The 24,634-nt window shown below is 51.0% G+C and overlaps 2 protein-coding genes across 3 annotated transcripts in view; one reads left to right on the top strand and one right to left on the bottom strand.

Annotated features, from left to right (window-relative positions):
- Positions 1-437: 437 nt before the first annotated feature.
- Positions 438-6,935, top strand: RRAS (RAS related). 2 transcript variants are annotated; one of them, XM_049900990.1, is made up of 6 exons: positions 438-625; positions 2,886-2,973; positions 3,113-3,215; positions 3,695-3,803; positions 5,854-5,972; positions 6,582-6,767. In XM_049900990.1, exons 1-6 carry the CDS (start codon positions 473-475, stop codon positions 6,664-6,666), a joined length of 657 nt encoding a protein of 218 aa, XP_049756947.1. In that variant the 5' UTR covers positions 438-472; the 3' UTR covers positions 6,667-6,767. The 2 variants fall into 2 exon arrangements, with proteins under 2 accessions (XP_049756947.1, XP_049756946.1); XM_049900989.1 differs by lacking the exon at positions 3,695-3,803 and having other exon boundaries at positions 6,582-6,935.
- A 2,826-nt stretch (positions 6,936-9,761) lies between these two features.
- Positions 9,762-24,634, bottom strand: part of PRR12 (proline rich 12) — a 35,629-nt gene continuing 20,756 nt past the window's right edge. Inside the window, exons 7-14 of the mRNA XM_049901745.1 lie at positions 24,499-24,615; positions 24,135-24,268; positions 23,341-23,807; positions 16,402-16,527; positions 16,052-16,149; positions 14,196-14,342; positions 13,995-14,090; positions 9,762-13,789 (exon numbers count right to left, since the gene is read on the bottom strand). Coding sequence (XP_049757702.1) covers positions 13,643-13,789; positions 13,995-14,090; positions 14,196-14,342; positions 16,052-16,149; positions 16,402-16,527; positions 23,341-23,807; positions 24,135-24,268; positions 24,499-24,615 — 1,332 coding nt within the window. The 3' untranslated portion in view covers positions 9,762-13,642. The remainder of the gene's footprint in view (positions 13,790-13,994; positions 14,091-14,195; positions 14,343-16,051; positions 16,150-16,401; positions 16,528-23,340; positions 23,808-24,134; positions 24,269-24,498; positions 24,616-24,634) is intronic.

Below are 24,634 nucleotides of genomic sequence, written 5' to 3'. Positions count from 1 at the left end.
CCTCGGAGCGCGCCTATATACGGCCGCACGCAAGTTGGCGAGCCCCGCCTCCCAGAATACGGCCTCTCAGGTGCCGGGAGAAGCTACCTCACAGGGATTCTCATTTGCATAGGCCCTCCCTGAACGAGCTTCCCGCCCCGTCTGCAAAAAGAATGAGCGCTCTTATTAGCATAGCTCCGCCCACAGCTGCCAGCCTGGGGAGAGCGCGTGGCGCCGCGCCGGGTAAGCGAAATTCTCTCATTAGCATATGCCCGCCCCCTCGGAATTCCCCGCCGCCGCTAACGCCGTTCCCCTACCCTGCATTAGCATAGCTCCTCCTCCCTGGACTTGCCTCCACCTTAAGTGTCCCGACTCACGTTTCCCTCCTTGCCGGAGTTGATGAATATGCAGCAGCCTTATTAGCGTAGCCCGCCCCCAAGCCCCGCCCGGCTCCCCCCCAGGCGGTAGCGGCGGCAGCGGCAGCGGTGGCGACATGAGCAGCGGGGCGGTGTCCGGGACGGGGCGGGGGCGGCCCCGGGGCGGGGGGCCGGGACCCGGGGACCCCCCACCCAACGAGACACACAAGCTGGTGGTCGTGGGCGGCGGCGGCGTGGGCAAGAGCGCGCTGACCATCCAGTTCATCCAGGTAGTGGGCCCTCACCCTGGGGGGTGCCCCCGGGACCCAGCACGGAGCCCTTTGGGGGACGTCCGAGACCCTGATTTCCCCTAGACCCATCACAGAAACCCTCCTATGAAGCCCTCTAACCTCAAAAGAGCCCCTCAGATTGTGACCCTGAGCCCTGCTGAGGGCCTCCACTCCCTACACGCGGGACCTTCCTCCTAAACTCGCATCCTGAGACCCACTATCCCTCCAGTACCCAAGACCCCGCTTCCCTGCTTGTCTGGCCCTGACGCTTCCTGGGAGCACCCCAAATCCAGCAGAGGCGCCCCATTCTCTCCCAGAGTACCCCATGGTGCCAACTCCCTCTTCCCTGAGTCCCATGTCCCCCAAAACCTTCCCCCCAGCTTCCCTGGTGACCTGCTCAGGACCTCTATAGGGGCATCCCTCTGCCCACCACCCTCGAGATTCCCTCAGTCTCAACATCAGGGACCTCCCCCAACATCTAGAAATAACGCCCAGACCTTTTCTTTCTGGGGCCGGCCAATCCTGAGAGAGGCATTCTTCACCCCCTGCTCTGAGAGCACTTTTCCCTCAGACCCAAGAGATTTCAAAAAGTCCAAGACCCTAAGTCCTAGCGACCCCTATCCCGCCAGTCCCAGATCCCCTCCCTGCCAAAATTCAAGCCCTCCTCCATCTTGAGTTTTCCTCCTTTCGACTTGCTCTCCCCTGATGTCCCCTAAGTTACCTCCATGGAAGAAGTCCTCAGATAGCTGACACCCCCAAAAAGACCTTGTCTGACCCTATAACTGCATCTCAAGGTCTAAGATTCTCTAGACACACTCCTACAATCTGCGACAGATCTCCCAATGCCAGCAGTCACCTTGGGGTTCACCCCCAGTTCTCACCCCTGATTTTCTCAAGCTGTGCTCTGGAGACACACCACTAACTCTCCCCAGAGCTGCGACCCACCCACAGCCTGGTCCTCCGGGACGAGCCTTCACTGAAGACTCCTCTAACAGACAGCAGTAGCTTTACAGTCTTCAGACCCCCAGCCACTAGACCACCCCTTCTCTTGAAACTTTTACCACACTGTGAAGGGAATCTCTCCCTATCTCAGAGAAACCCCAGATAGGTGTCTGCCCCTGAGAACCACCACAGAGGACCTGGGACCCCAGACCCCTCAAGAGATCCCAGCAAGCCCCTGAGCGGGAGCCCCTTCCTGGGCACAGAAAGCCCCAGCTCCCGGCCCCTGGCATCCAGGGGTCAACCCAGAGCTGGCCGAAGGCTGGGCCGACACGGGCGGGACCCAGGCAGGAAGGGAGGGGCCCAGGCCAAGGGCAGGGCGGCCTCTCTGTGGATTGGAACCGGGACCTTCCCCTGGGAGGAGACGCTGGAGGCCGCCTGAGAAGGAGGGGGAGGAGGGAAAGAAACACAGGCACATATTCAGGACAGCAGCTCTGGAACAACTGAGCGTGCTTACTATGTGCTGGGTGATGTGTTAAGAGCTTAAAGGAGGTTTTCCCAGATCACAGGCACTGGATTAAATGGCATGCTATTCTTATCCTTGCTTTCTAAATGAGGAAACTGAGGCTCAGAGAGGGGAAGTGACTCCTCCAACGTCACACAGCCAGGAAGTAATCTCAATGACAGAGATATGCTTTGTGCCAGAAAGAGAGGACTGGGAAAGACTCAAAGAGAGAAAAGGGAAGAGACTCAGGATGGGAGGGTGAAGCAGAGACCTAGAAAGATAGAGTGGGGGAGGGAGACCCACAGAGATGGTAAGGGGATAGAGAACAGGGGAGAGGGAGACCTACAGAGAGGGGAGGAAGGGAGGCTCAAAGAGGGAGAGCAGAGACCCAGAGGAAGGGGGACAGAGGCTCAGAGAGAGGCGGATAGAGACCCAGAGAGAGAGGGACAGAGACTCAAAGAGAGGTGAACAGAGACCTAGGATGGGGCAGAGACCCAGAGAGAGGAACAGAGACCTAGAGACAGAGGGACAGAGATCCAAAGAGAGGGACACCGAGACCCAGAAAGAGAGGGAAAGAGACCCAGAGAGAGGGGAACAGAGACGGGGGTGGGGTGGGGGATAGAGACCCAGAGAGAGAGAGGGGGGACAGAGACACAGAGAGGGAGAGGAAGACAGAGACATAGACCAGGGCAGAGATATGGGGGAGGGGTGGACAGAGACCCAGAAGGGAGCACCTGGGAAGGCCATCCCAGGGCAGGGCGCATCCCCTCTGTGGGGCACGACAGTAACAGTGCCCTCTCACCCCATCATCACCAGTCCTACTTCGTGTCTGACTATGACCCCACCATTGAGGACTCCTACACTAAGATCTGCACAGTGGATGGCGTCCCTGCCCGACTGGACAGTGAGGACAGCAGGGATTGGTGGGGGGGGGGGCAGGGGGGAGGGGGTGTATGGCAGGGGCTGGGAATCCATAGGGGTGGCCTGGGCAGGGGGAGCCTCATCCCATGGTGGGGTGGCCCTCTCCCTGCCTGTCCCCACAGTCCTGGACACCGCAGGCCAGGAGGAGTTTGGCGCCATGCGGGAGCAATACATGCGTGCTGGCCACGGCTTCCTGCTGGTGTTTGCCATCAATGACCGGCAGAGGTGAGGGCTGGCGGGGGACAGAGCAAAGACGGGGGGACCGGGCCCCTCCTTCAGTCAACCTCCCACCTGGCTCCGGAGTTCACCCTGCCCTTCTCTTGCTCCTAGACCTCCCATGGCTCCCTAGTGCCCCCAGGACAAAGTCCCAGGTCTTCAACACAGTGTTGGATTCCCTGCATGAGTTTACCCCTTTCTTGTCTCTGGAAAGGGAGCCCTGATGTGCAGTGTTTAAGTGCTCGGCTGCTAACTGAAAGAGCAGCAATTCGAACCCTCCCATCAGCTACTCCTTGGAAGAAAGGTGTGGCAGTCTGCTCCCGTAAAGATTACAGCCTCGGAAACCCTATGGGGCAGTTCTACTCTGTCCTATAGGTTCACTATGAGCTGGAATCGACTTAAAAGTCATGGGTTTGTTTTTTGGTTTTGTCCATGGGTGGTACAAACGGATAAAGACTTGGCTCCTAACGTCATGCGTCTCCTCCCAGTTTCAATGAGGTGAGCAAGCTGTTCACGCAAATCCTCCGCGTCAAGGACCGAGATGACTTCCCCATAGTGCTGGTTGGGAACAAGGCAGACCTGGAGACCCAACGCCAGGTGGGGGGCCCCGGCACTCCCTCTCGGCCTGGGAGGCTCTTCCAATGTGCCTCCTGCCACTCCGACTCCAGCCTTCTCCCATGGCACGAGTGGAGTCTGCTCCCCTCCCCCCCTTATCACACACCTGATGTGCACACTACAGACATGTTAACCCCAAGGCAGACCTTTGGGTCTGCAGCGCTGCCCAGAAGAGGAACTGGTACACAGGAGTTCCTGGAGAGGAGGCTGGATACAAAAAAAGCATCTACTCCCATCAACTACCTGTCGCCTGACTCTCTATGCCCTGTCCCCTTGTCTCTGTTCATGTAGCCCTGGTGATACTCAGTCTTCCTCCTCTCCCACCTTGACCCTCACCTCAGCCTTCTAGCCTCCATTCTCTTCCCTTCAGTTGGCCTCTCCCACCCGGCCCCAGAGCTCACCCTGCCCTTCTCCTGCTCACAGACCTCCCATGGCTCCCTAGTGCTCCCAGGACAGAGTTCCAGCTCTTCAACCCAAAGTAAAATACTCTGAGTGGTTTCATCCCTTTCTCTTCCCTGGGTAGTGCAAGCAGCTAAGTGCTTGGCTACTAACCTGTCTTCATCTCTTAGTGCTGCTCTAACAGTAATACCACAAATGGATGGTTTTTCTCACAGTTTAGGAGGCTAGACGTCTGAATTCAGGGCGCCGGCTCTAGGGGGTGGCTCTTTCTGTTCTCTCTGGGGGAAAATCCCTGCCTGAGATTCTCTAGCGTTCTTCAGAGATCTCCACGTAGCATCTCTCTTTCTTCTGTTCATGCTTGCTCCTCTTCGTGTTTTGTTGTTGTTGGGTGCTATTGAGTTGATTCTGACTCCTAACAACCCGATAGAACAGAGTCGAACTGCCCCATAGGGTTTCTAAGGCTGTAATCTCTACAGTTGTTAGGTCCAGTCAGTTCCGACTCCTAGTGACCCTATATGTGAGAATGGTGCAGGACCGGGCACGTTTGGTTCTGTTACACATAAGGCGCTATGAATTGGAGCTGACTTGATGGCATCTAACAACAACAACAATCTTTACGGAAGCAGACTGCCAACATCTTTCTCCCGCAGATCAGCTGCTGGGTTCAAACCACCAACTTTTCAATTGGCAGCTGAGCACTTAACCACTGTGCCACCAGGGCTCCTTTTTCAGAGGTGTAGGGGTTAGGTTTTACAACACATATTTTGGGGGGACACAATTCAATCCATGGCAAATCGAAAAGTTGGAGTTCGTATCTACCCAGAGGCGCTTCGGAAGAAAGGCCTGGTGATCTTCTGGAAAATTAGCTATTAAACACCCCATGGAGCGCCATTCTACTCTGACACACATGGGGTTGCAATGGAATCAATTCGTTGGCAGCTGATTTTCCAATGACTTCCCTACGCTCTGTTATTGCCACACAGAACTCAACCTTCAGATGAAGCCTTCGGGGATTTCTAGCCTTTGAAGCTTTGCTAAGACTGTCTCTTCTGCCTAGAACACCCTTTCTTCTTCTGTGTCTGACGAACTCCTAGTTATCTAACACTCCATAGGGCAAACATCTACAAAGCTGTCCCCAACTCCTTAGAAGGCATCAAACCCCCTCGGGGTCTCTGCCTCTACTGTCTCTGGAACTCTCCTTTCTTGGAGCACCCACAATGCCTCATGTGCTTATCAACCTACTTGCTGTAGCCTTAATGCGCCAGAAGAGAGGCTCAGAGGGAGTGTGTCCGCTCACGCCCTAAGTTAGATTCAGAGTTTAAATCTTTTTACAGCAACATATAAAAATTATGAAAATACATGGGGGAGAAGGGGATCAGTTGGAACACAAATGTAGAATGCATGTGTTAATTTACATAAAAATATGGTAGACTCAGACATCAGCCCCATTGGGAGCTTTCTGGAACTGAGAACTTGCCAGCTGGCTACTTGGACACCATTCTGCCCACCTGTCCTTTCTCAGTATACATTGGGGGCGGCATGTAACCCCCCTGAGCACACACATCATCCTCACTCTTCGGTGGCTGGGGGTGCGCCAAGCACAGGGTCCTGAGTCCTCCCTGTGTCTCCCTAGGTCCCCCGATCTGAAGCCTCTGCCTTCAGTGCCTCCCACCACGTGGCCTACTTCGAGGCCTCTGCCAAACTGCGCCTCAACGTGGACGAGGCCTTTGAGCAGCTGGTTCGGGCAGTCCGGTGAGCCAAGGCCCCTTCCTGTCACAGTCATCCCCAGCCCCTCCAGCCCAGAGGTGTCACTAGGGTTGGTGTTACCCAGTGCAGTTACTCATGGTATCACCCTCCAACGCTAATTACCACAATATTGTACCTAAAACACCAGAAAATTTGACAAAATCAGCGAGTATAAAAAAACACCAGCAGCAACAAAAACAACAGTGAGAAGAGTGAGATGGAATCTCATTGTAGTTTTGATTTGCATTTTTCTAATGGCTAATCGTGAGCATTTTCTCATGTATCTGTTAACTACCTGAATGTCTTCTTTAGTGAAGTGCCTGTTCATATCCTTTGCCAGTTTTTTAATTGGGTTATTTGTCTTTTTGTAGTAGCCTGTAGATTTTAGAGATCCAATGCTGATTGGAAATGTCATAGTTAAAAAATTTTTTCCCAAACTATGGGGCTAGTTTTATAAAAAAAAAACAAATTTCTGCTGAAACGCTGCACAAAAATTTTATAGACATTTTGGTGTCACCCCCTCTGACAGTTTCACCCAGTGCAGTCCACAGCCACCACACCCCGTAGTGACGCCCCTGCTTCACCCCAAGCTCACCAGCCTCTTCCTCCCCACAGGAAATACCAGGAACAAGAGCTTCCATCCTATCTGCCCAGTGCCCCAGGCAAGAAAGATGGGGGGTGCCCCTGCATCCTCCTGTAGCCTGGGCGTGGGAGAAGCACCAGCACAAGCTCTTGGGACCAGCTACCCTCACACCTTGCTGAGCCTCAGTTTCTCCATCTTGGTCTCCCAGGATACACTACACCCCCATCCCTACTTCCCGGCCTCCTCCGGCTGTCGCCACTGTGTGCCTTCTGCCAACGCCTCCTCTCCTGGCCCGAGCTCCTGGTGGGGGTAAGGGGCTCCTGGGTATCCTGATCACTGCTGTATATAACTTCCTTTCCCCAGAGAAATAAATGTCACTGCCAACATCAGAGGTTGCTTTTTAAAACGAGAAAAGGGCTCAGGGGAGGGTGGGTGAATATGGATGGCGCATGTGCTAAAAGCTTTGCTGTACCTAGACCCATCAGATCTAGAATCCTGTGCTTGGGGAAGGACAGGGGATATAGAGAATAAACCAAACCAGGCATCAGGTCCATGGGGGGAGGGTTGGGTAGGGGGCAGCTGGACGCCCACTTCCCCTTCAAAACGGGCAACTCCAACCTTTTCTGTTTTGGTGAGAGATTCTGTTGGAATGAAGCTTAATTTTTTCTTCTGGAAAGTTCTAGAACTTTCCATTGTCCGATATGGTAGCCAGAACCTGTTGCATGCAGTCAAATCGATTCTGACTCACAGTGATCCCATGCAACAGCAGATCTGCCCCATAGGGTTTTCTTGGCTATAATCTTTACAGAAGCAGATCACCAGGTCTTTTTCCCTGCAGAGCTGCTAGGTAGGTTCGAACTGCCAACTTTTCGTTTAGCAGCCAAGCGCTTAATCGTTGTGTCACCAAGGCTCCTCATGGTGGCCAGAAGCTAATGTGGCTATTTCAATTCAAATTATATAAAATTAAATATTTTAATTGTGGCTAGTGGCTATCCTAATGGACAAAATAAACACAGAACATTTCCATCATCACAGAAAGTTGTATTGGACAGTGCTGTTCTAGAAGTTTCCAGGATTGTGGATACAGGCAACAACTGCTACAAACCCTGCCTGCCCCCTCCCACTGTATATTGAGAAAGTCTTTTTGGCTGGAGGGAGACGGGACAGGTGGGCAGAATGGTGTCCAAGTAGCCGGCTTTCAAGTTCTCAGTTCCAGAAAGTTCCAAATGGGGCTGATGTTGGAGTTTAAAACCTGAATCTAACTTGGAGCCTATGTGGACACACTCTTTGGAGCCTCTCTCCTGGGAGGAGCAGAAGTGTGGGATGCCTTAAAGGATACGGCAAGTAGACTGATGACACATCTCAGCCTGGAAACCTAAAGCTCGTTTATGTACTGGGAACATTTAGACGCCTCCAAGTCCAACCCAGGACCCCCACTTCTGCACTCTATTTGGTACCCTGGACACGTGGAGCCAGAATGGCACCCACACACCTCCCAAGCCTGTTTGACAGGCCCTATCTGAACATTGACACTTAACTACTCAACACACCAGGCCAGAAACCTTCACCCAGACGTCCACATGCACTGGAATTTGGTCTCCACCTGCCACCTGTCACCAGTCAAGCATGTGCTCTGCCTGCCCCGGTGTTTGTGAATTGCACCAGAACCTCCGGGGCCTTCATCTCTAAATGGTCCCCTCACACCCACCCCAGAAGCTGGTTCTGTGGAGCATAAACCCGCATGGATGTTGGAGCCAGGTTGTTGCTGTTAACTGGGGTCAAGCAGGCCCACAACTCAAGGTGACCCCATACAGAAGTTCCAAATGCTGCTCAGTCCTGTGCCATGCCCGTGATTGGTTGCAGATGGGACCGTTGTGAGCCACAGGGTTTTCATTGGCTGATTTCAGTAGATCACCAGGTCTTTCTTTCTAGTCTGTCTTAGTCTGGAAGCTCTGCTGAAACCTGCTCAGCATCACAGTAGCATGAAAACCTCCACTGAAACACCGGTGGTGGCTGTGCCTGAGGGGCCTTAGCTGGAAATTGAACCTGGGTCTCCTGCATGAAAGGGAGAATTTTGCCACTGAAACACCATACCTCATGGAGCCAGGTTAAAAAAAAGACCAAACCAAGCCTGTTATTGTCAGTCGATTTCAACTCATAGTGGCCCGATAGGACAGAGCAGAAGTCCCCGACAGGGTTTCCAAGGAGCACCTGGTGGATTCCAACTGCAGACCTTTTGGTTAGCAGTCATAGCTCTTAACCACTATGTCACCAGGGTTCAAATCCAGCTCTGCCCTGTCTCCTCATCTGTAAAATGGAACAGTAACAGAGCCTACTTCACCAGGTGGATGCAAAGCTAAAGGAGACAACGGTATGCAGGGAACGAATCCAGCACCTGGCACGTACAAAGTGCACAGTTATCAACAACCGTGGTTCCACTGTTCTCCTACCCCAGAACCATGAATGTCCCTCTGTTTTCCAGTAGAACACTGATTAGCTCAATATCCCTTTCCGGGTTTCGTTTTCTCCAAATCTTGGCCTGGGTTCAATCTTCCACCCTGGGAATAAGCTCAGCTCAGATGTATTGTGCCACATGTCCATTCTTCCCAAGCAGCCCAGCACCCCAGGGGCCCGCCCCTACAGGGCAGTGTGTTTGGGTGGGGTAGGGGGAAGTGTTTCTATCAGTTTCCCAAACAAGACCAGACACCTTCACCTAATCCCCCCCCACAAAAATCCCCAGGCAGGGGTAAGAAACTCCCAAGAGGAATGAGCCAAACCGGGCACCTAGTCCAGGGAAAGGGACAGGGACAGTGGGCAACTGGACCCCCACTTCCCTTTCAAAAGGTCAATTCCACCTTATTCTATTTTGGTGTGGGAGATTCAGTTGGGATAAACATCTGAAGAAAAAAAAAAATTTTTTTTTTTAAATTCAAGAATCGCACTGTGAAATATCGTAGCCATGTGGCTACTTCAATTTAAATTATTTAAAATTAAAACCGTTAATTGTGGCTAGTGGCTATCCTTGTGGATAAGGCAAGTATAGAACATTTCCATCATCACAGAAAGTTATATCGGACAGTGCCATTTTAGAAGGTTCCAGAACTTGGCCTGTGCCAACTTCTCTCCCGCCCAGACCCACCATCAACACTCCTCCAGCAGAGCAGCCTTGTCTCTCCCTCGTAAGGCCAAGTTCTTGGCCAGGACCACCCACTCCTTGTAAGTCCAAGATGTACTTTTGAGGTGATGAAAGGTACGCTTCCCCCAGAGAAAGGCATCCATACAAACACATGGGACAACTGGCGGTCCATTTTTGGAAGGTTTCTGGCCACCATTCCAGAGCTCCTTAGACAATGGCTAAGAGGCTGGGCCAGTTAAGTTGGCGTCTCCCTAGGAGCCTTGTTCGTGCCTCTGTCTGTCTGGTTCCTGCCCACCCCTGGACCTGGCAGGCCCCATGACTCTGTCTCTGGATTTTGGCATCTCTCTTTTCTCTTCATGCTGTGTCTTGGGCCTCTGCCAAGTCTCCCAGGGTCTCCTGCTATGGTAACAGGAAACTGTGTGCCAGGGAGTGCTGAATGCTTCAAACACAGTATCTTCCTTCGCCTTGACAAAAACCCATTTTACAGATGACAAAGCTGAGGAACAAGGCCATTAGTCAACTTGCCTGGTAAGTGCTGGAGCTGGTCTTGGACAGTTTGATTCCAAAGTCCAACAACAGGTTATTCTGTCCCCACAGGGATGATTCTGCCCCATCACCTACCCTCTAAACACACCACTTATGTTCTACTCCAGACCTTTAACCTGGGACACCCCCAATCCTGGAACCCTGGACCCTGATCTGACAACTGAGCCCAGAACCTCAAATGTGCTACTCCCTATCAAAGACAGCACCCCCCTGTGCTATAGGCCATGGCTCAAGGGCATTATTGCCCATCCTCAACACTGTTAATTATACAATTCTAGAAAGGGAATAGTCCATCTTTGACTCAACCATTATGGTTTTTGAATACTACTCTCCAGCCTCTAGTCTGCAAAACCAGGGTTCTACAATCCAGAAGATGGGTGGTGGTCTGGACCCCTGGTGGTGCAGTGATTAAGAGTTCAGCTGCTAACCAAAGGTCAGCAGTTCAAATCCACCAACTGAACCCTACGGGGCAGTTTGTACTCTGTCCTGTAGGGTCGCTATGAGTCGGAATTGACTTGACAGCAACAGGTTTGGTTTTTGGGTTTTTTTTTGGTGGGGGGGAGAGGGTGGTCCAGATGATATCTAGGGTTCTGGAGCAATGTCAGGAGTCCCTGGGTGGTATAAACGGTTAAAGTGCTCAGCTGCAAATTGAAAAGTTGGAAGTCTGAGTCCACCCAGAGGTGCCTCCCAAGAAAGGGTGGCAATCTACTTCTGAAAAATCAGTGATTGAAACCCCACGGACCAAAAATATCCCCTGAAGTCTTCTCAAAACCAAATAGTTTAGCTTAGCTAGGAAAGAACGCTTGCCTTGAGCATTGTGCTCTTTTGAAGAACTATCTATAGGGAAGCGAACTGACAACAGCAACTCAAAAGATTAGCTAGGAATCCTAGGGGGCAGTGAGTTTATGTGAATGGGGGAGGAACAACTCAGAAGAGGGTAAGGATGGCTGCAGATCTCAAAGAATGTAAGTAATGTCACTCAATTGTACACGTAGAAATTCTTGGATTGGTGTTATGTTTTACTGTACACATTCCCAACCACAAAAATAATTAGAAAAAGGAAACCCTATGGAGCACAGTTCTGCTCCAATATACACGGTTATCATCATGAGTGAGAGTCGACTAGTCAGCAACTAATTTAGAACAATGAGAGTTCTTCCTCAACTTCATGGAGAAAGAGTCGAGAACAGTGACGATCCACAGTCAAATCTTGCACTGGGTCTCTACCCACTTACCATCCATCCTCGAGTCTAGCACCAGGGCTCTAGAATACCAGTGGCCCATCTTTGAAAATGAAGGCCTGGGCTCTAGAATGACAACATCCCATTCACAAATGGCTCTAGAGTACGGCCAGTCTCCAAACTTTTAACACCCTTGTTCTACAACGTTGCTCCTCAAACTTGAACGTTCATAAGAATCATCTCAACATGTCATTAAAAAGTGGATTCAGTAGATCTGAGAAGCGGGCCGAGAGCTTACGTTTCTACAAGCTCTTAGGGTATGCCAAGGGTGCTGGTCCACAGCCCATACTTTTTAGTAGGACCAAAGCTGGAGAATAAAAGAATCCATCCTCAATTCTGTAGCCCAGACTCTAGAATACTGCCAGTCCACCTGTGGCCGTGTAGGCCCAAGGTTCAAGGACACACAGGCCTAGTCTTAACTGTACAATATAGGCCAAAAAAACAAAAAACCCATTGCCATTGAGTTGACTTCAACTCATAGCAACCGTATAGGACAGAGTAGAACTGCCCCACAGAGTTTCCAAGGAGACCCTTGATGGATTCGAACTGCTGACCTTTTGGTTAGTGGCCATAGCTCTTAACCACTACGCCACCAGTGCTTTCATACAGTTCAGGGAGCCAAGAAAAAACTAGCCAACTCCCGACACTTGTGACTATCTGTAGTGATTTAAAAATACATTCAAAATCCGATACTCTTCCCTTCAAGAAATGGAGCTTAACTGTCCTCCCCTTGAGTGTGTGTGAGGAAACTCTGGTGGCGTAGCGAATGGTTAAGGCTATGACGGCTAACCAAAAGGTGGGCAGTTCAAATCCACCAGGTGCTCCTTGGAAACTCCATGGGGCAGTTCTATTCTGTCCTATAGGGCTGCTATGAGTCTGAATCGACTCGATGGCAATGGGTTGTTGTTTCTATGTTGAGTGCGTGCTGGACTTAGTGACTGGCTTCTAATGAACAGTGTGGCAGAAGTGATGGTGGGTGATGTTCCATATATAAAAGCTTTACTTCCTCTAGCCCGTCAAAGCCTCATATGGTTGCAGCCCTAAGTGACATCTTGGTTGCACCCTGGAGACAGACCCTGAGCCAGAACCACTCAGTTAAACCACTCTCAAATTCCTGAACCTCAGGAGTGGTGAGATGTTTGTTGTGTGAAGTCACTATATTTTGGAGGGGGTAATACGTTATACAGCAACAGGTAACTCAAACCCCAACCAGGGCTTGAGAAAAGCCTAACTTCAGCCCCTCTGCCACCGCCACCCCAGATGCCGCAGGACAAAGGCACGACAGCCTGCTAGTAAAGTGTTTGCCGTTGGATTTTCGTTTGGCTGGTTGTGTGTACACAGTGTATACAAGTTGAGTTGTACAGAAGCCCAAGAAAGAGCAAGAAGAGACAAAGGGTGGTGGGGAGGTCAGGGTGGGAGGTCAGAGAGGGAGGAGAGAAAAGGACACTGATAAAAAATAGAACCACATCCAGACAACAATGGGATGGGGACAGAGGGTGGCACAGGGGTGGGAGGGGGGCAGGGCGGGGGAAACAGACACAGACAAATCGCTGTAGAAAAGGAGTGGGGTAGGGCAGAGGGAGGGGATCCTTCTCCCCCCTCCACCTCCCTAGCCCCCCCCACCCCAAGGTATGTACAATAAATAAGATTAAAAATAATTAACAAGATGCATTTTTCCCCCTTCCCACTTCCACCCGACACCGAATGCCCTGGGGAGGGAATGGCCTTTAGCAAAGATCTTGGCCTGCAGGAAGGGCTTGGGGGGAGGGGGTCCCCCAGCACTCTGAAGCCGCCCCTCCCCCCTCAACCATACATAGACTTTTCCTATACATTATGTACAAGGTGGAGGGGCGGGGCGGGGCTATGGCCGTGGTAGGGGTAGCGGGACAAGGGGGGGGGGGAGGGAAACCGTTACTAAATAGACATTTATACATATATATAAATAATTTCTCTGTACACCGAACAGTAGGCGGGGCAGGGAGGGAGTGGAGAGGGCTTGGGAGAGGGCGAGAGTCAACCTCTGAACCCTGCCCTGGGGGGCATGGACACACCCTGACCAGTGACCCCCTCTTTCCCTGGCGACGGGGCATGGGGTTAGCTCCTGAGGACATAGTTCTGTCCCAGTTCTCGGTTCGTGGCGGAGGTGGCCCCCCTCCCAAGTGGGCTGGGGTCACCCACAGCGGCTGTGGGCCTGTGCTTGGGCCAGCAGGTCGCTGAAGGAGTCGAACAGCTGCTCCAGCCACGGCTGATTCCGCATGCACTGCTGCACCACCTCCTCCTGGCCCAGGTCCTCGGCGCCGCCCTCGATGGCCAGTGTCTGCAGAGGACACACATGGAGCTGTGGGATGCTGGATATCCAGGAAGGAGGGGCTAGAGGCCCAGACTTCTGGGTCTTTGGGAAGAGAGGGCTGGGGCCTGGATTCCTGGGTGTAAGGGCAGACAGAGGGGGTGGGGGCCCAGAATTCTGCGTCCAGGAAAGAGCTCGTCAAGAGCAAGTCCTGGGACCTCTTAGGGGGACTCACCTGGTCCCGGCAGCGAAGGAAGGTGTGGTACTTATAGTGGTGGAGTGAGTGGTAGAGTGTGTAGTATCCCGACTTCTCTAGCTCGACCTTGAACTCCTGGGCAGATAGGGTAGAGATGGCTCAGTCTCTCTGCCCAGCGCTGAGCGGCCTCTCTCCCTGCACCCCCACGTGGCACAGCCCCCTTCTGGCCCCAATGCCCACCTGGGCTCGGACCACGCTCCTCTTGAGCTTGCTGAGCGTCTTGCGGTTATACGGTTCCCCAGCTGGCCGCAGCCGCACGGCCCCATCCTCCGGGGAGCCTTCCCCACTCTGCTCCACTTGCAGCTGTGGGAACGTGTGCAGGGCGTCCTGTGGGAAGCCGACAGGATCAGTGGAACACCTACCTGGTCCTGCCTCCCAGCTCCTCAGTCCCCCAGCCATCAGGGGCCTCAGTTTCCCCCACGCTGTAGAACCAGACACTCAGAATTCTTGGTCCTCCTTAGGCCAGTCTGGTGACCTCTTATACCAGGATTCTTTGACCTTACTTAACCCATCCCAGAATTCTCAGACATGTAATGTCGTACCCAGAATTCTCAACACCAGTCTAACCATCCATCCCAGCATTTTCAGATACCAATGGTCTACCCAGAATTCTCAGACACAGTCTAATATCCTATCCAGATTTTTCAAACTAACAACCCACAGAGAATTCCCAGAGCCAGACTAATATCCTATCCAGAATTCTCAGACGCAGCCTACTATTGTAGTCTAGAATTCTGAGAGCCACCTTGATCTTCCACCCAGAAAACGTAAATCTGAACACTCCATTCCATAATTCCTGGCACCAGCCTAACATCCCACCGAGAGTTCTCAGAGTCAGCCTAAGATTAATCCCCAAATTCTCAGCCACCGTAACATTCTATCTTGCAAGTCTCAGCATCAGTTCAACTTTTACTCAAATCCTCAGGGCCAGCTCAACAATCAACACCCGAATTCTGACTGGACTAGCATAACATCTTCCAGAATTTTCAGAGCCACCTAACATTCTACCCAGAATTGTCAGCACCAGCTAACATTCTACTCCAGAATTCTCAGAACTAGATGAGCATCCTTCCAGAATTTTCAGCACCACCTAACATCCTATATCTCAGAATTCTCAGGGCAAGTCCAGCAACAATCTGCTCCAGGATTCTCAAAGCCAACCATACATTCCAACCATAATTCTCAGAGCTAGCCTAACATCCCACCCAGAATCCTCAGTAGTAGCCAACATTCTATCTCAGAATTCTCAGTGCTAGCGTGACAATTCTCAGGCTAGATTAACATTCTCCCAGAATTTTCAGTACCAGGCAAACTTTCTATCTCAGAATTCTCAGTGCCAGCCTAACAATCCATCCAAGAATTCTCAGTCGCCCTAACATCCTAGCAATAATTCTCAGTGCCAGCCTAACGTCCTACCCAGAATTTTCAAAGCTAGCCTAATATTCATGCCAGAATTCTCAGAGTCAGACCTACAGTCCACCCAGAATTCTCCAAGTTAAGACTCACCTCCCAGCCAGAATGCTCAGGCCCATACTGGTGTTCTATTCTGGGATTCTCAGAGGCACCCTAATATTTCACCTCATAGCCCTAGGGCCAGACCCTGAACATTTCAGAGGGAAAGTTGCAGAAAGAACTTAACACTGAATTCTGGGCTTCTCAGAGTCTGCATGATATCAGTGGAAAAGAAACTAGAATGGGCTAACATTCTGCCTCAGAGCCTTGGGCATGGTCCCCAGTCTACTACCTTTTGTCCCCAAACTCATACTCTTGCATTTAGCTCTACTCTATCCATTCCAGACCTTCACAATGACCCCTCCATGCCATTCCAAGAACTTCAGCCCCTCCATCTGGGCCCTCAGGGCTGTTGGGAACCCAGAGACTTCCCTCCTGGAAGCCCTGCCCTCCACTTTTCTCCTGGCCAAGCCCACCCTGTCCAAAGATCCCCCAGCAGAGCCCGATGCTCTGGCATGTGCAGGTGGTCCCCTCTGTGCCTGAACCCAGGATCCAAGCCAGCTCCAGCCCAGGCCCCCAAGCACCTGCAAGGCTGGGCTCAGCGACAGCCGCTTCAGGACTTTCTTCTTGTGCTCATTCAGGAGGCCGTCGATCTTCCGCATGGGCGGGAGGTACAGCTCATCTGAAAAACGAGGAGGGGTGTCAGGAGAGCCACAGCCCCACAATGCACAGGGAGGGGTCAGGGGTCCGGACCACCAGTACCTTCTGCCCTCAGACCTGGGAGTTCAGGGTCCCAGCCCCTCCTCCCTCAGACCCAGGTGTCCAGGCCCCCAGCCCATTCCTTCTTCAGACCCAGGAGTCCAGGCCATGGCCCCTTCCTCCTCAGACCTGGGGGTCTGGGCCCCCGGCCCCCCCCCACCAAGCTCCATCTTACCATGCGTGTCCTCCAGGGCCTGAATCATGTCTGGGTCGAGTGCTGTGCTCACCAACATTTCCACATAGCTCCGGTACATCTCCCGCATCGCCCGGGTCTTTAGCAGGCGCCCAGGAACTGCCCGCTCTGGGGGAAACACAGGCATGGGCTCCATTACTCAAACTGTCTCTGAGATCACCTGTGTGACCCACATTGTTGTGAACACCAGGGAACAGGAGACACGTCCCTCTTCTCAGGGAGGTCCAGCTTGGGGGAGGGGGGGTGCCAAACTGACAGGCAAGTGACAGCGAAATATGCTGTAATGGTGGAATCACAAGCATTGCCAGGCATTCAGAGGCCTCAGACACGTCCCGGGCAGGCAGGGAAGGCCTGTGCAAGGTGGAACAAGCGCTGAGTCTTGAATAATAGGAAAGAACATTCTAGACCAAATAATTTTGTGTTTTAAAGGGTATGACTCATTCAGCATGGCTCCAACAAAATCTAAGAAGCAACAAAACAGCAGTCGAGTCAAAAAGATCAGAATACATAAACGGCAAGATTGAAGGAGGTGCCATATTTCCCAGCAATTCCGCGCCTAGGTATATGCCCAGAAGAACTGAAAGCAGGTGTTCAAACAAATCCTTGTATACAAATGTTCATAGCAGCACTAGTCACAGTACCAAAAGGCAGAAACAACCCAAGTGTCCATCAACATTGAGGAAGTAAAACAAAATGTGATATATTCATATAATAAGATATTATTCAGCTATAAAAAGGAATGAAGTCTTAATACATGTTACAACATAGGTGAACCTTGAAAGCATTGTGCTAAGTAAAAATCAGACACAAAAGGCCACATCTTGTCTGATTCCATTTATATGAAATGTCCAGAACAAGCAAATCTATAAAAACAGAAAGTAGATTGGAAGTTGCCAAGTGCTGGGGCCTGGAGAGAATGGGGAACAACTACTTAATGGATATGGGGTTTCCTTTTGGGGTGATATAAATGTTTTGCAATTAGAGGTAATGGTTGCACAACATCATGAACACACTAAATGCCACCGAACTGTACACTTTAAAATGATTCATTTTATGTTACATGAATTTCACCTCAAAAAGAAATTGAATGAAAAAGGAAAAATAACCCTTTGAGGCCATAGGGTGGACAGAATGGAGGGGAGAGAATAGAGACCAGGGCAATGGACCACGCAGGGAAGGCTGAGGCCTGATTAGAGCTGGGAGAGGTGACAGAAAGATTGAGGGGATCGGAGGGCCAATGTCTGGGCCAGAGGAAGAAGGTGAGGCAGAGTTAGCACAGGAGGGGTGGGGGACTAAGGACTAGCGGTCTGTGAGAGGAAGGGTTAAAGGGAAAGGACAATGACAGTACCTGGGGGTCTAACCTGGTGACTGTGTCAACTGCAGGGCTGCTCCTGAGAGCAGAACTCCAGAACAAGGAGTTCAGTGGGGGTATGCAGGCCTGGTAGGTGGCCAGGTGGAAGAACCACATCTGAGGCTCACCAGAAAGTCATGAGGGCCCAACAAGCAAGACGTGTAGAATGAGAAGCAACAGAGCCAAGGGCAGGACATTGAAGGACACCCTCAGTGAAACTCAAAACGGAGCACCCAGGGAAAAGGGAAGCAGGAAGGCCAAGAAGAGGCTCCAGAATATCCCTGAGTAAGACGCACAAAAAATGTCTGTTTGATTTACCCAGATTCCCTTGCAGCTAGGTGTGGTCATGTGACCCAGGTCAGGCCAATGGGACATAAGAAGACAAGATGCTGGCCACTCCCAGATCTGGGAGCTGTTTTAAAGGGCCAGAGAGACTGCATGACAATGCATGGCAGACCCTTGTGTGGCTCTCATCTCCTTTGGGGTAAAGTTAGAGACCCTCCAGTGGGCCACAAAACCCTAGGCCCCTTGCTACTCAAAATGTAGTCCTTGGACCAGCAGCATCACCCAGAAGCTGGCTAGAAATATAAATCCATGATCCCCACTTCCTCACAGACTTACTGAGTCCAAATCTGCATTTAACAAATCCCCAGGGGATTTGTATGCATAATAAAGTTGGAGAACTGACATCCTACACGACCTGGCCCTCTTTCTTCTCTGCCCTCATGTGGTGAAATGAGTTCCTTTACATGGCTTTCTGCTTTGGTTCTTTGGAAAAACAGCTTGACATTTTTCCCCTAAGCCCTGAGGAGTTAGTTACCTTTGCCCTAGTTTTCTACCCCAGAGGATTTGTTACTTTTGTCCAGCTTGACTGACATTTCCTGGGCAAGCTGTAAGTAACAGGGTGGTTTGATATTTTTTGTCTGGTCCTGGGCTGCTGTCTGCCCTGTGATTGGTATGCACCTTGCAGGGATTGGTCAATAGTCTACTGAAATGAAGTATCTGTGGCCTACCAACAGAAGACTGGTTAGCTTGTAGCCCTGGTAGGGCGACCATGCCTTGAAATTGACAAGCAGTTGTGTGATAAGCAACCAACCCCACAGAGGTTTTTCAGACAGAAAGCAGCAGAAGAAAGAAGAGAGAAGAGGCAGAGACAGAAGGCAAGGAACTTCCTGAAAAAGCTGTAACATGAGTCAAGGATTAGAATACTGAAGACAGGGATAGGCCCGGAAGAGGACCTGTAGCAAAGTCAATGGGGACAAATAGCTGGACCAAGAGGAGCCTGTCCTGATGGGGCTAAGAGGAGGTCCGCGTGGCTGAGAGAGCTGTCCTGCAACGAAGAAGGAAGACACCTACATGTTTCCTGATTCTGATCCCAAGTTGTAGCCTGTTACTTCCTTAATAAACCACTTAACTTTAAGTATATGGTCTGTGAGTTCTGTGTGACCATTACAACAGCTTATCGAGCCGAGCAGAGAAGTAGAGAGTGCCGTAGAAGGGACAGCTGGTATCAGGACTGGTGAAAAGGTTGCAGGGTGGAGGTATGTCTGACTTCAACCTCACAGGGATCAACCTTGGGCTGATCTTAATTTGCATTATCCCCCCACTCAGAAGACAGGTACTGATGCTACTACTTCTACCATCTTACATCTCACCTCCCACCCTCTCCCTCTCATTCACGCAGCTCCAGCCACACTGGCCTCCTCACTGATACTCTTCATCCAAACCCAGCCTGGAATGTTCTCTCCCCCAACCCCATTTCACCCACTACCCCACCTCTTAATCCGATGTATTTTTCTTAACTGCCTCTATTCCAACTCAGAATGACTTTTCATGCTGTTTTGTACTCTATTATAGTTTATATTCATCTGATTGACTATAAGTAGCAATGTGGTCATACGTTTTTGTCTTGTTTTGCTCACTGCAGAGGGTCCTAGTTCATGGCACACAGTAGGTCCTCAATAAACACCTACTGAAAGAACTGAGGAAGATAAGCAGACGTAGATTAAAGGGAGAGGGTAGGCTGCTGCAGCCTCTTTCTAGAACTTTCACTGAGAACATAAGAAAGGAGAGCGTATCAGTCATAATCTAGACTTAGAAGCTTTTGGGACATGTAGGACAACAAGTCTCTAGGAAGACTCTGAACCGAAAAACAAAAAGCAAGAGGGTTGGTTCTGGAAGGGCTCCTGGTCTAACGTGGAAGGGGGAGACAGATGCTTACCCAGAGAAAGCCATGGAAACATGCCAGGGGAGCTGCTCCCTAAGAGTTGAGAGTTCGGCTCTAGAAACTCAGGGCCATCTACAAATGTTCAACGCAGCATTATCCACAAAAGCAAAAAAAAAATGGAAGCAACTCGATGTCAACAGCCATTTTTTAAAAAAAGGAACAAAGTTCTGATAAATGCTACAACGTGGATGGACCAGGAAAGCATTATGCTGAGTAAAAGAAGCCAGACGCAAAAACCCTATCTTATCTCCCTCCATTTACAAGAAACATCCTAACCAAAAAAACCAAACCTACTGCCGTGGTGTCAATTCCGACTCATTGCGACCCTGTAGGACAGAGTAGAACTGCCCCATAGAGTTTTACAAGGAGCGCCTGGTGGATTCGAACCGCCGACCTCTTGGTTAGCAGCTGTATCACTTAACCACTACGCCACCAGAGTTTCCATGAAACATCCAGAATAGCCAAATCTAAAAAGACAGAAAGTAGATTAGTGGCTGCCTAGGGTCGGGGGAAGAAGCTCTCGTGGTGCAACTGTTAAGTGTTTAGCTGCTAACTGACAGGTTGGTGGTTCAAACTCACCCAACGGCTCTGCAGTGGAAAAACAGAGTCTGGAAAGCTTACAAAAAAGAAAACTATATGGGGTATTGGGAACCTAATTTGCTGTGTAACCTTTCACCAAAAATATACTAATAAAATATTACTTAAAAAAAAAAAAAAAAACCCTGGGGCAGTTCTCTTCTGTCACTTGAGGTCACTACGAGTCAGAGATGACTCAAAGGCACCCAACAACAACAAGGGTTGGGGGAAAATAGGGAATGATGGCTAAAAGGTTGTAGCGTTCCTCTTTGATGATGATGAAAACGTTCTGAAATCAATCGTGATGATGGTGGCACAACTCTGTGGAAGAGCTGGTGAACTGTATACCTTAGATGGGTGAATTGTATGATGTGTGAATTGTATCAATAAAGCTGTTTAAAAAGAAGAAAAAAAAGCGAGGGCCAGAAAGGAAAAGACCTATAAATCTGGACCTTTGGCGACTGCTTTCCTTCACCTTCCACGGAGCCCTTGGGTGGCACGAACGGTTAAGCGCTCAGCTGCTAACCAAAAGGCTGACGGCTTTAGTCCAGCCAGAGGGACCTTGGAAGAAAAGCCTGTCATCTACTTCTGCAAGCATAGTCACTGAAAGCCATATGGAACACAGTTCTACCCTGACACACATGCAGTTGACATGAACTGGAGTCGACTCAAGGGCAACTGGTTTGGTTTTTTGGTTTGCACCTCCCCATACCTCCAGCTGTTTCAGTTTAACTGCTTCTCCTCTCTGAGGTCTCAACCTGTCCTGCTCTTGTAACAAAGCACAAGCTACCTAGTTAGAAACTACATTTCCCAGCCTCCCTTGCAGCTAAGAGTGGTCACGTCAAATTCTGACCAATGGGATTTGAGAAGAAAGGATGTTTGCTACTCCCAGATTTGGTATTTAAGGAATGTCAGGCCATTCCCTTGCTCTTGTATCCTTTCCCACTGGCAAGAAAGTAGATGTGGAACTGTTGAGTTGGCTGTGACAATGAGGTTGAGGCCCACATGCTAGGGGCCGGCAGAGCAAGAGACAAGAAAACCGGGGCCCAGAACAACCATATGAAATAGCCTCTTATTTGCTATGTATGAACTTCCACCTACATTTGGGCTTGTATGCAAAGAGAATTCAACTTCTCTCACCTAACTCACTCTATTTTTTTGGGTGTCAAATCAGCTGCCCCTCAGCTCCTGTGTGGAGGTGAGATGAGAAGGCAGAGGTGGACAGGAGCTGGTTGAATGGACAGGGGAAATACAGGGTAGGGAGGAGTGTGCTGTCTGTGTTAGGGTCACATAACAATGTGTGTATAAGATTTTCTATGAGAAACTGACTTGAATTGTAAACTTTCACTTAAAGTACAATAACAAATAAATAAAGATTTAACGATAGGAAAAAAAAAAAAAATCAGCTGCCCCTGCACCCTACCTAAAAGTGAGCACCCTTCGGCAAGTCGTGTCACTTCTTAGTGCCTCGACTTCTTCGTCATTAAAATGGGGGTAATTCTACAGCACCTACCTCATAGGGGTTGTGTGAAGACAAAATGAGATAAAGTATGTACAAGGCTTAGAATGATGCCAGGCACACTGTAAGTGCTCGATTTAAGTCAACTGTTTGATTTATTATACATAGGCATATATATTTTTTGGGTGGTATTGTTGGCATCATGCATCAGATATCATCCTAAGCACTGAGGATACAGACATGGAACTCACATCTAGCGGCTCCAATAGGCAAGCACCCTCCCACACACTTTACCTATTATGAAGCCATTTTACAGATGAGGTCACTAAAGCACAGAGAGGTTATGCCCCTCTACCAGAGTCACCCAGTGAGTCATGGGGACTAGCAGCATCTCTGGGCCTCCAGGACCAGGGACTGGTCCCACACCTCCCCTTCAGTACTCAAAATCAGCCTGTCCTGAGACAAAACAGCACAGTGCTGAACAACAGAAATAGAACCTGAGGCTGCACTGGCTGCACTCCAACTCTGGTGGGGTCCCACATTCCAGCTTCATGGGACCCTCTCAGTGTCTTGGTTTCCTCACATATAAAATGGGGATAATAACAGTAGCTAATTCCTGAACTTGTTGCGGTCAAGTCAATTCTGACTCATAGCACCCCTACAGGACAGAGCAGAACTGGCCCATAAGGTTTCCAAGGCTGTCAATCTTTACAGAAGCAGACTGCCACATCTTTCCCCCCCAGAGTGGCTGGTGGGTTCAAACTGCTGACCTTTCAAGTTAGCAGCCGAGCACTTAACCACTGCACCACTAGGGCTCCTTAGCTACTTCCTAGGACTGTATAAAAATTAAATTAGTATGAGTAAAGAACTTGGGAGACAGCCTGACACACTTAGGTACCATGTGATAGTTACCTATCGCTCCTATTTTTTATTTACTTTTTATTATTACTGGAGTTCCTGGGTGATGAGAACGGTTAAATACCGTCAGCTGCTGGCCGAAAGACTGGCTGTTCAAGTCCACCCAGAGGTGCCTCGGAAGAAAGCCCTGGCTATCTACTTCCCAAAACTCAGCCATTGAAAATCCTAGGGGAGTTCAGTTCTACTCCGACACGCAAGGGGTCGCCATGAGTCAGAGCTGACTCCACAGCAGCTGGTTATTATTATTACTGAATCAATTATTATTACTGTCTCAATGATGTTCCTGGAAGCCTCCTGACAGCCCTCACCCATGTCTCCTTCTGAAGTCCCCAGTCACCTCCCCACGCCTTCCTCACCAGCCCTGTGGCTGCCGAGGACAGAGTGTCTCACCGTCCTCGCTGGGCGCGCCAGGGGATGATTCTGAGTCTGAGGAGCTGCCAGGTGGGCCCCCGCCTGCTGACATACTGCCCGTCGCCTCCTTCAGCCACTTCTTTCTCTTCTTGGGGGGCGGTTCAGCCTTCACCTTGGTGGGCCGGGCCTTGGGCAGCCGGGAGGCAGTGGATTGTCCTGAAGCAAGGCTCCGTTCAGGCCGGGTCTGCCGTCCACCTGTGGCCCTCTCACCCCGCAAGGGCCGCTCTCCACGTGATGCCCGCTCCTTCTCCTTCTCAGCGGGCCGTGGTGGGGATGGCTTCTCAGGTGCAGGGGGCTCGGGCATAACCGTCTCGGGCATCTGCTCTGGGGGCTTCTCAGATGTTGTCTTCTCAGGCGTCTCTGGCTTAGGAGGGGGTGCTGGGGCTTTGGGGGGAGGGGCAAAGCTGCCCCCGGCAGATGTGGGGCCTTTGGCCTGACCGGATCGTCTGGAATGGAGTGTAGAAGGAACTGTGGTCAGCAGCCAAGAAGCCCAGTTCTTCTCCTTGGGGCCCCCTGCCAGCCCAGAGCACGACTCACACAACAAGCTTCCCTCTCACTGAGTCTCTCCCCTCTTGTTCTGTCCACCCCCTCGGTCTCCGTCCCCCTCTCTGAGTCTCTGTCCCCACTCCCCCTGCACCCGGGCCTCTGTCCCCTCTCTCTCCGGGTCTCTGTTACCCTGCCTCTGAGTCTCTGTCCCACCCCACCCCCGCTGCACGCTCCATTCCCGTTCCTCTCAGCCTGTCCATTCCTGGCCTCCCTGGACCCAGGGGTACCTGACAGGCACAGGGGGCCGGTGCCAGGGCTTCCGAGCACAGACCCTCACATAATCCTTCTTGTTGACATTCTCCAGGAACTTCACATACAGGCGCTGGTACCGATTTTTTGCATCCCCAAAATACCCCAAATACTATGGAAAGAAAAGGCACACGAGGAACTCCTTCACCCATGCTGGTCAGACGCCCGTGACACCACCAACCCTGGGCCAACCTGGTTGCTGCCAGGAGCCTGCTGGGCCGTGGGGACCCCCTTCAGGACTGACCTGAGACCCAGGGCAAGTAATAGTCATGCATAAGGGAGACCCCAGCCTCCCCTCACCCAACCAGGAGCCCCGAGTTCTCATTCCCCTCGTAGACTTACATTACTGGTGGCACAAAACTGCCTCTGTCCATCCTTTATCTCTGGAGTAAATTTCTGCAGCAGAGCCTTCTGTACTCGCCAGATGGGCGGGGGCTCACGCCCCGTCTGCAACGCCAGCTGAGGAGGGGCGCAGCAA

The sequence above is a fragment of the Elephas maximus genome, chromosome 11, assembly GCF_024166365.1.
Source record: "Elephas maximus indicus isolate mEleMax1 chromosome 11, mEleMax1 primary haplotype, whole genome shotgun sequence".
In the NCBI taxonomy this organism is placed as follows: domain Eukaryota; kingdom Metazoa; phylum Chordata; class Mammalia; order Proboscidea; family Elephantidae; genus Elephas; species Elephas maximus.
Note: the sequence above shows the minus strand (reverse complement) of the source record. Positions and strands in the feature narration are given on the sequence as shown.

What these genes read in the sequence shown, in the direction of transcription:
- RRAS (XM_049900989.1), top strand. Translation starts at nt 473, where the DNA reads ATGAGCAGCGGGGCGGTGTCCGGGACGGGGCGGGGGCGGCCCCGGGGC. An exon ending in CGTCCCTGCCCGACTGGACA is followed by an intron (nt 2,974 to 3,112) that starts GTGAGGACAGCA and finishes CTGTCCCCACAG; the next exon opens with TCCTGGACACCGCAGGCCAG. An exon ending in GCCATCAATGACCGGCAGAG is followed by an intron (nt 3,216 to 5,853) that starts GTGAGGGCTGGC and finishes GTGTCTCCCTAG; the next exon opens with GTCCCCCGATCTGAAGCCTC.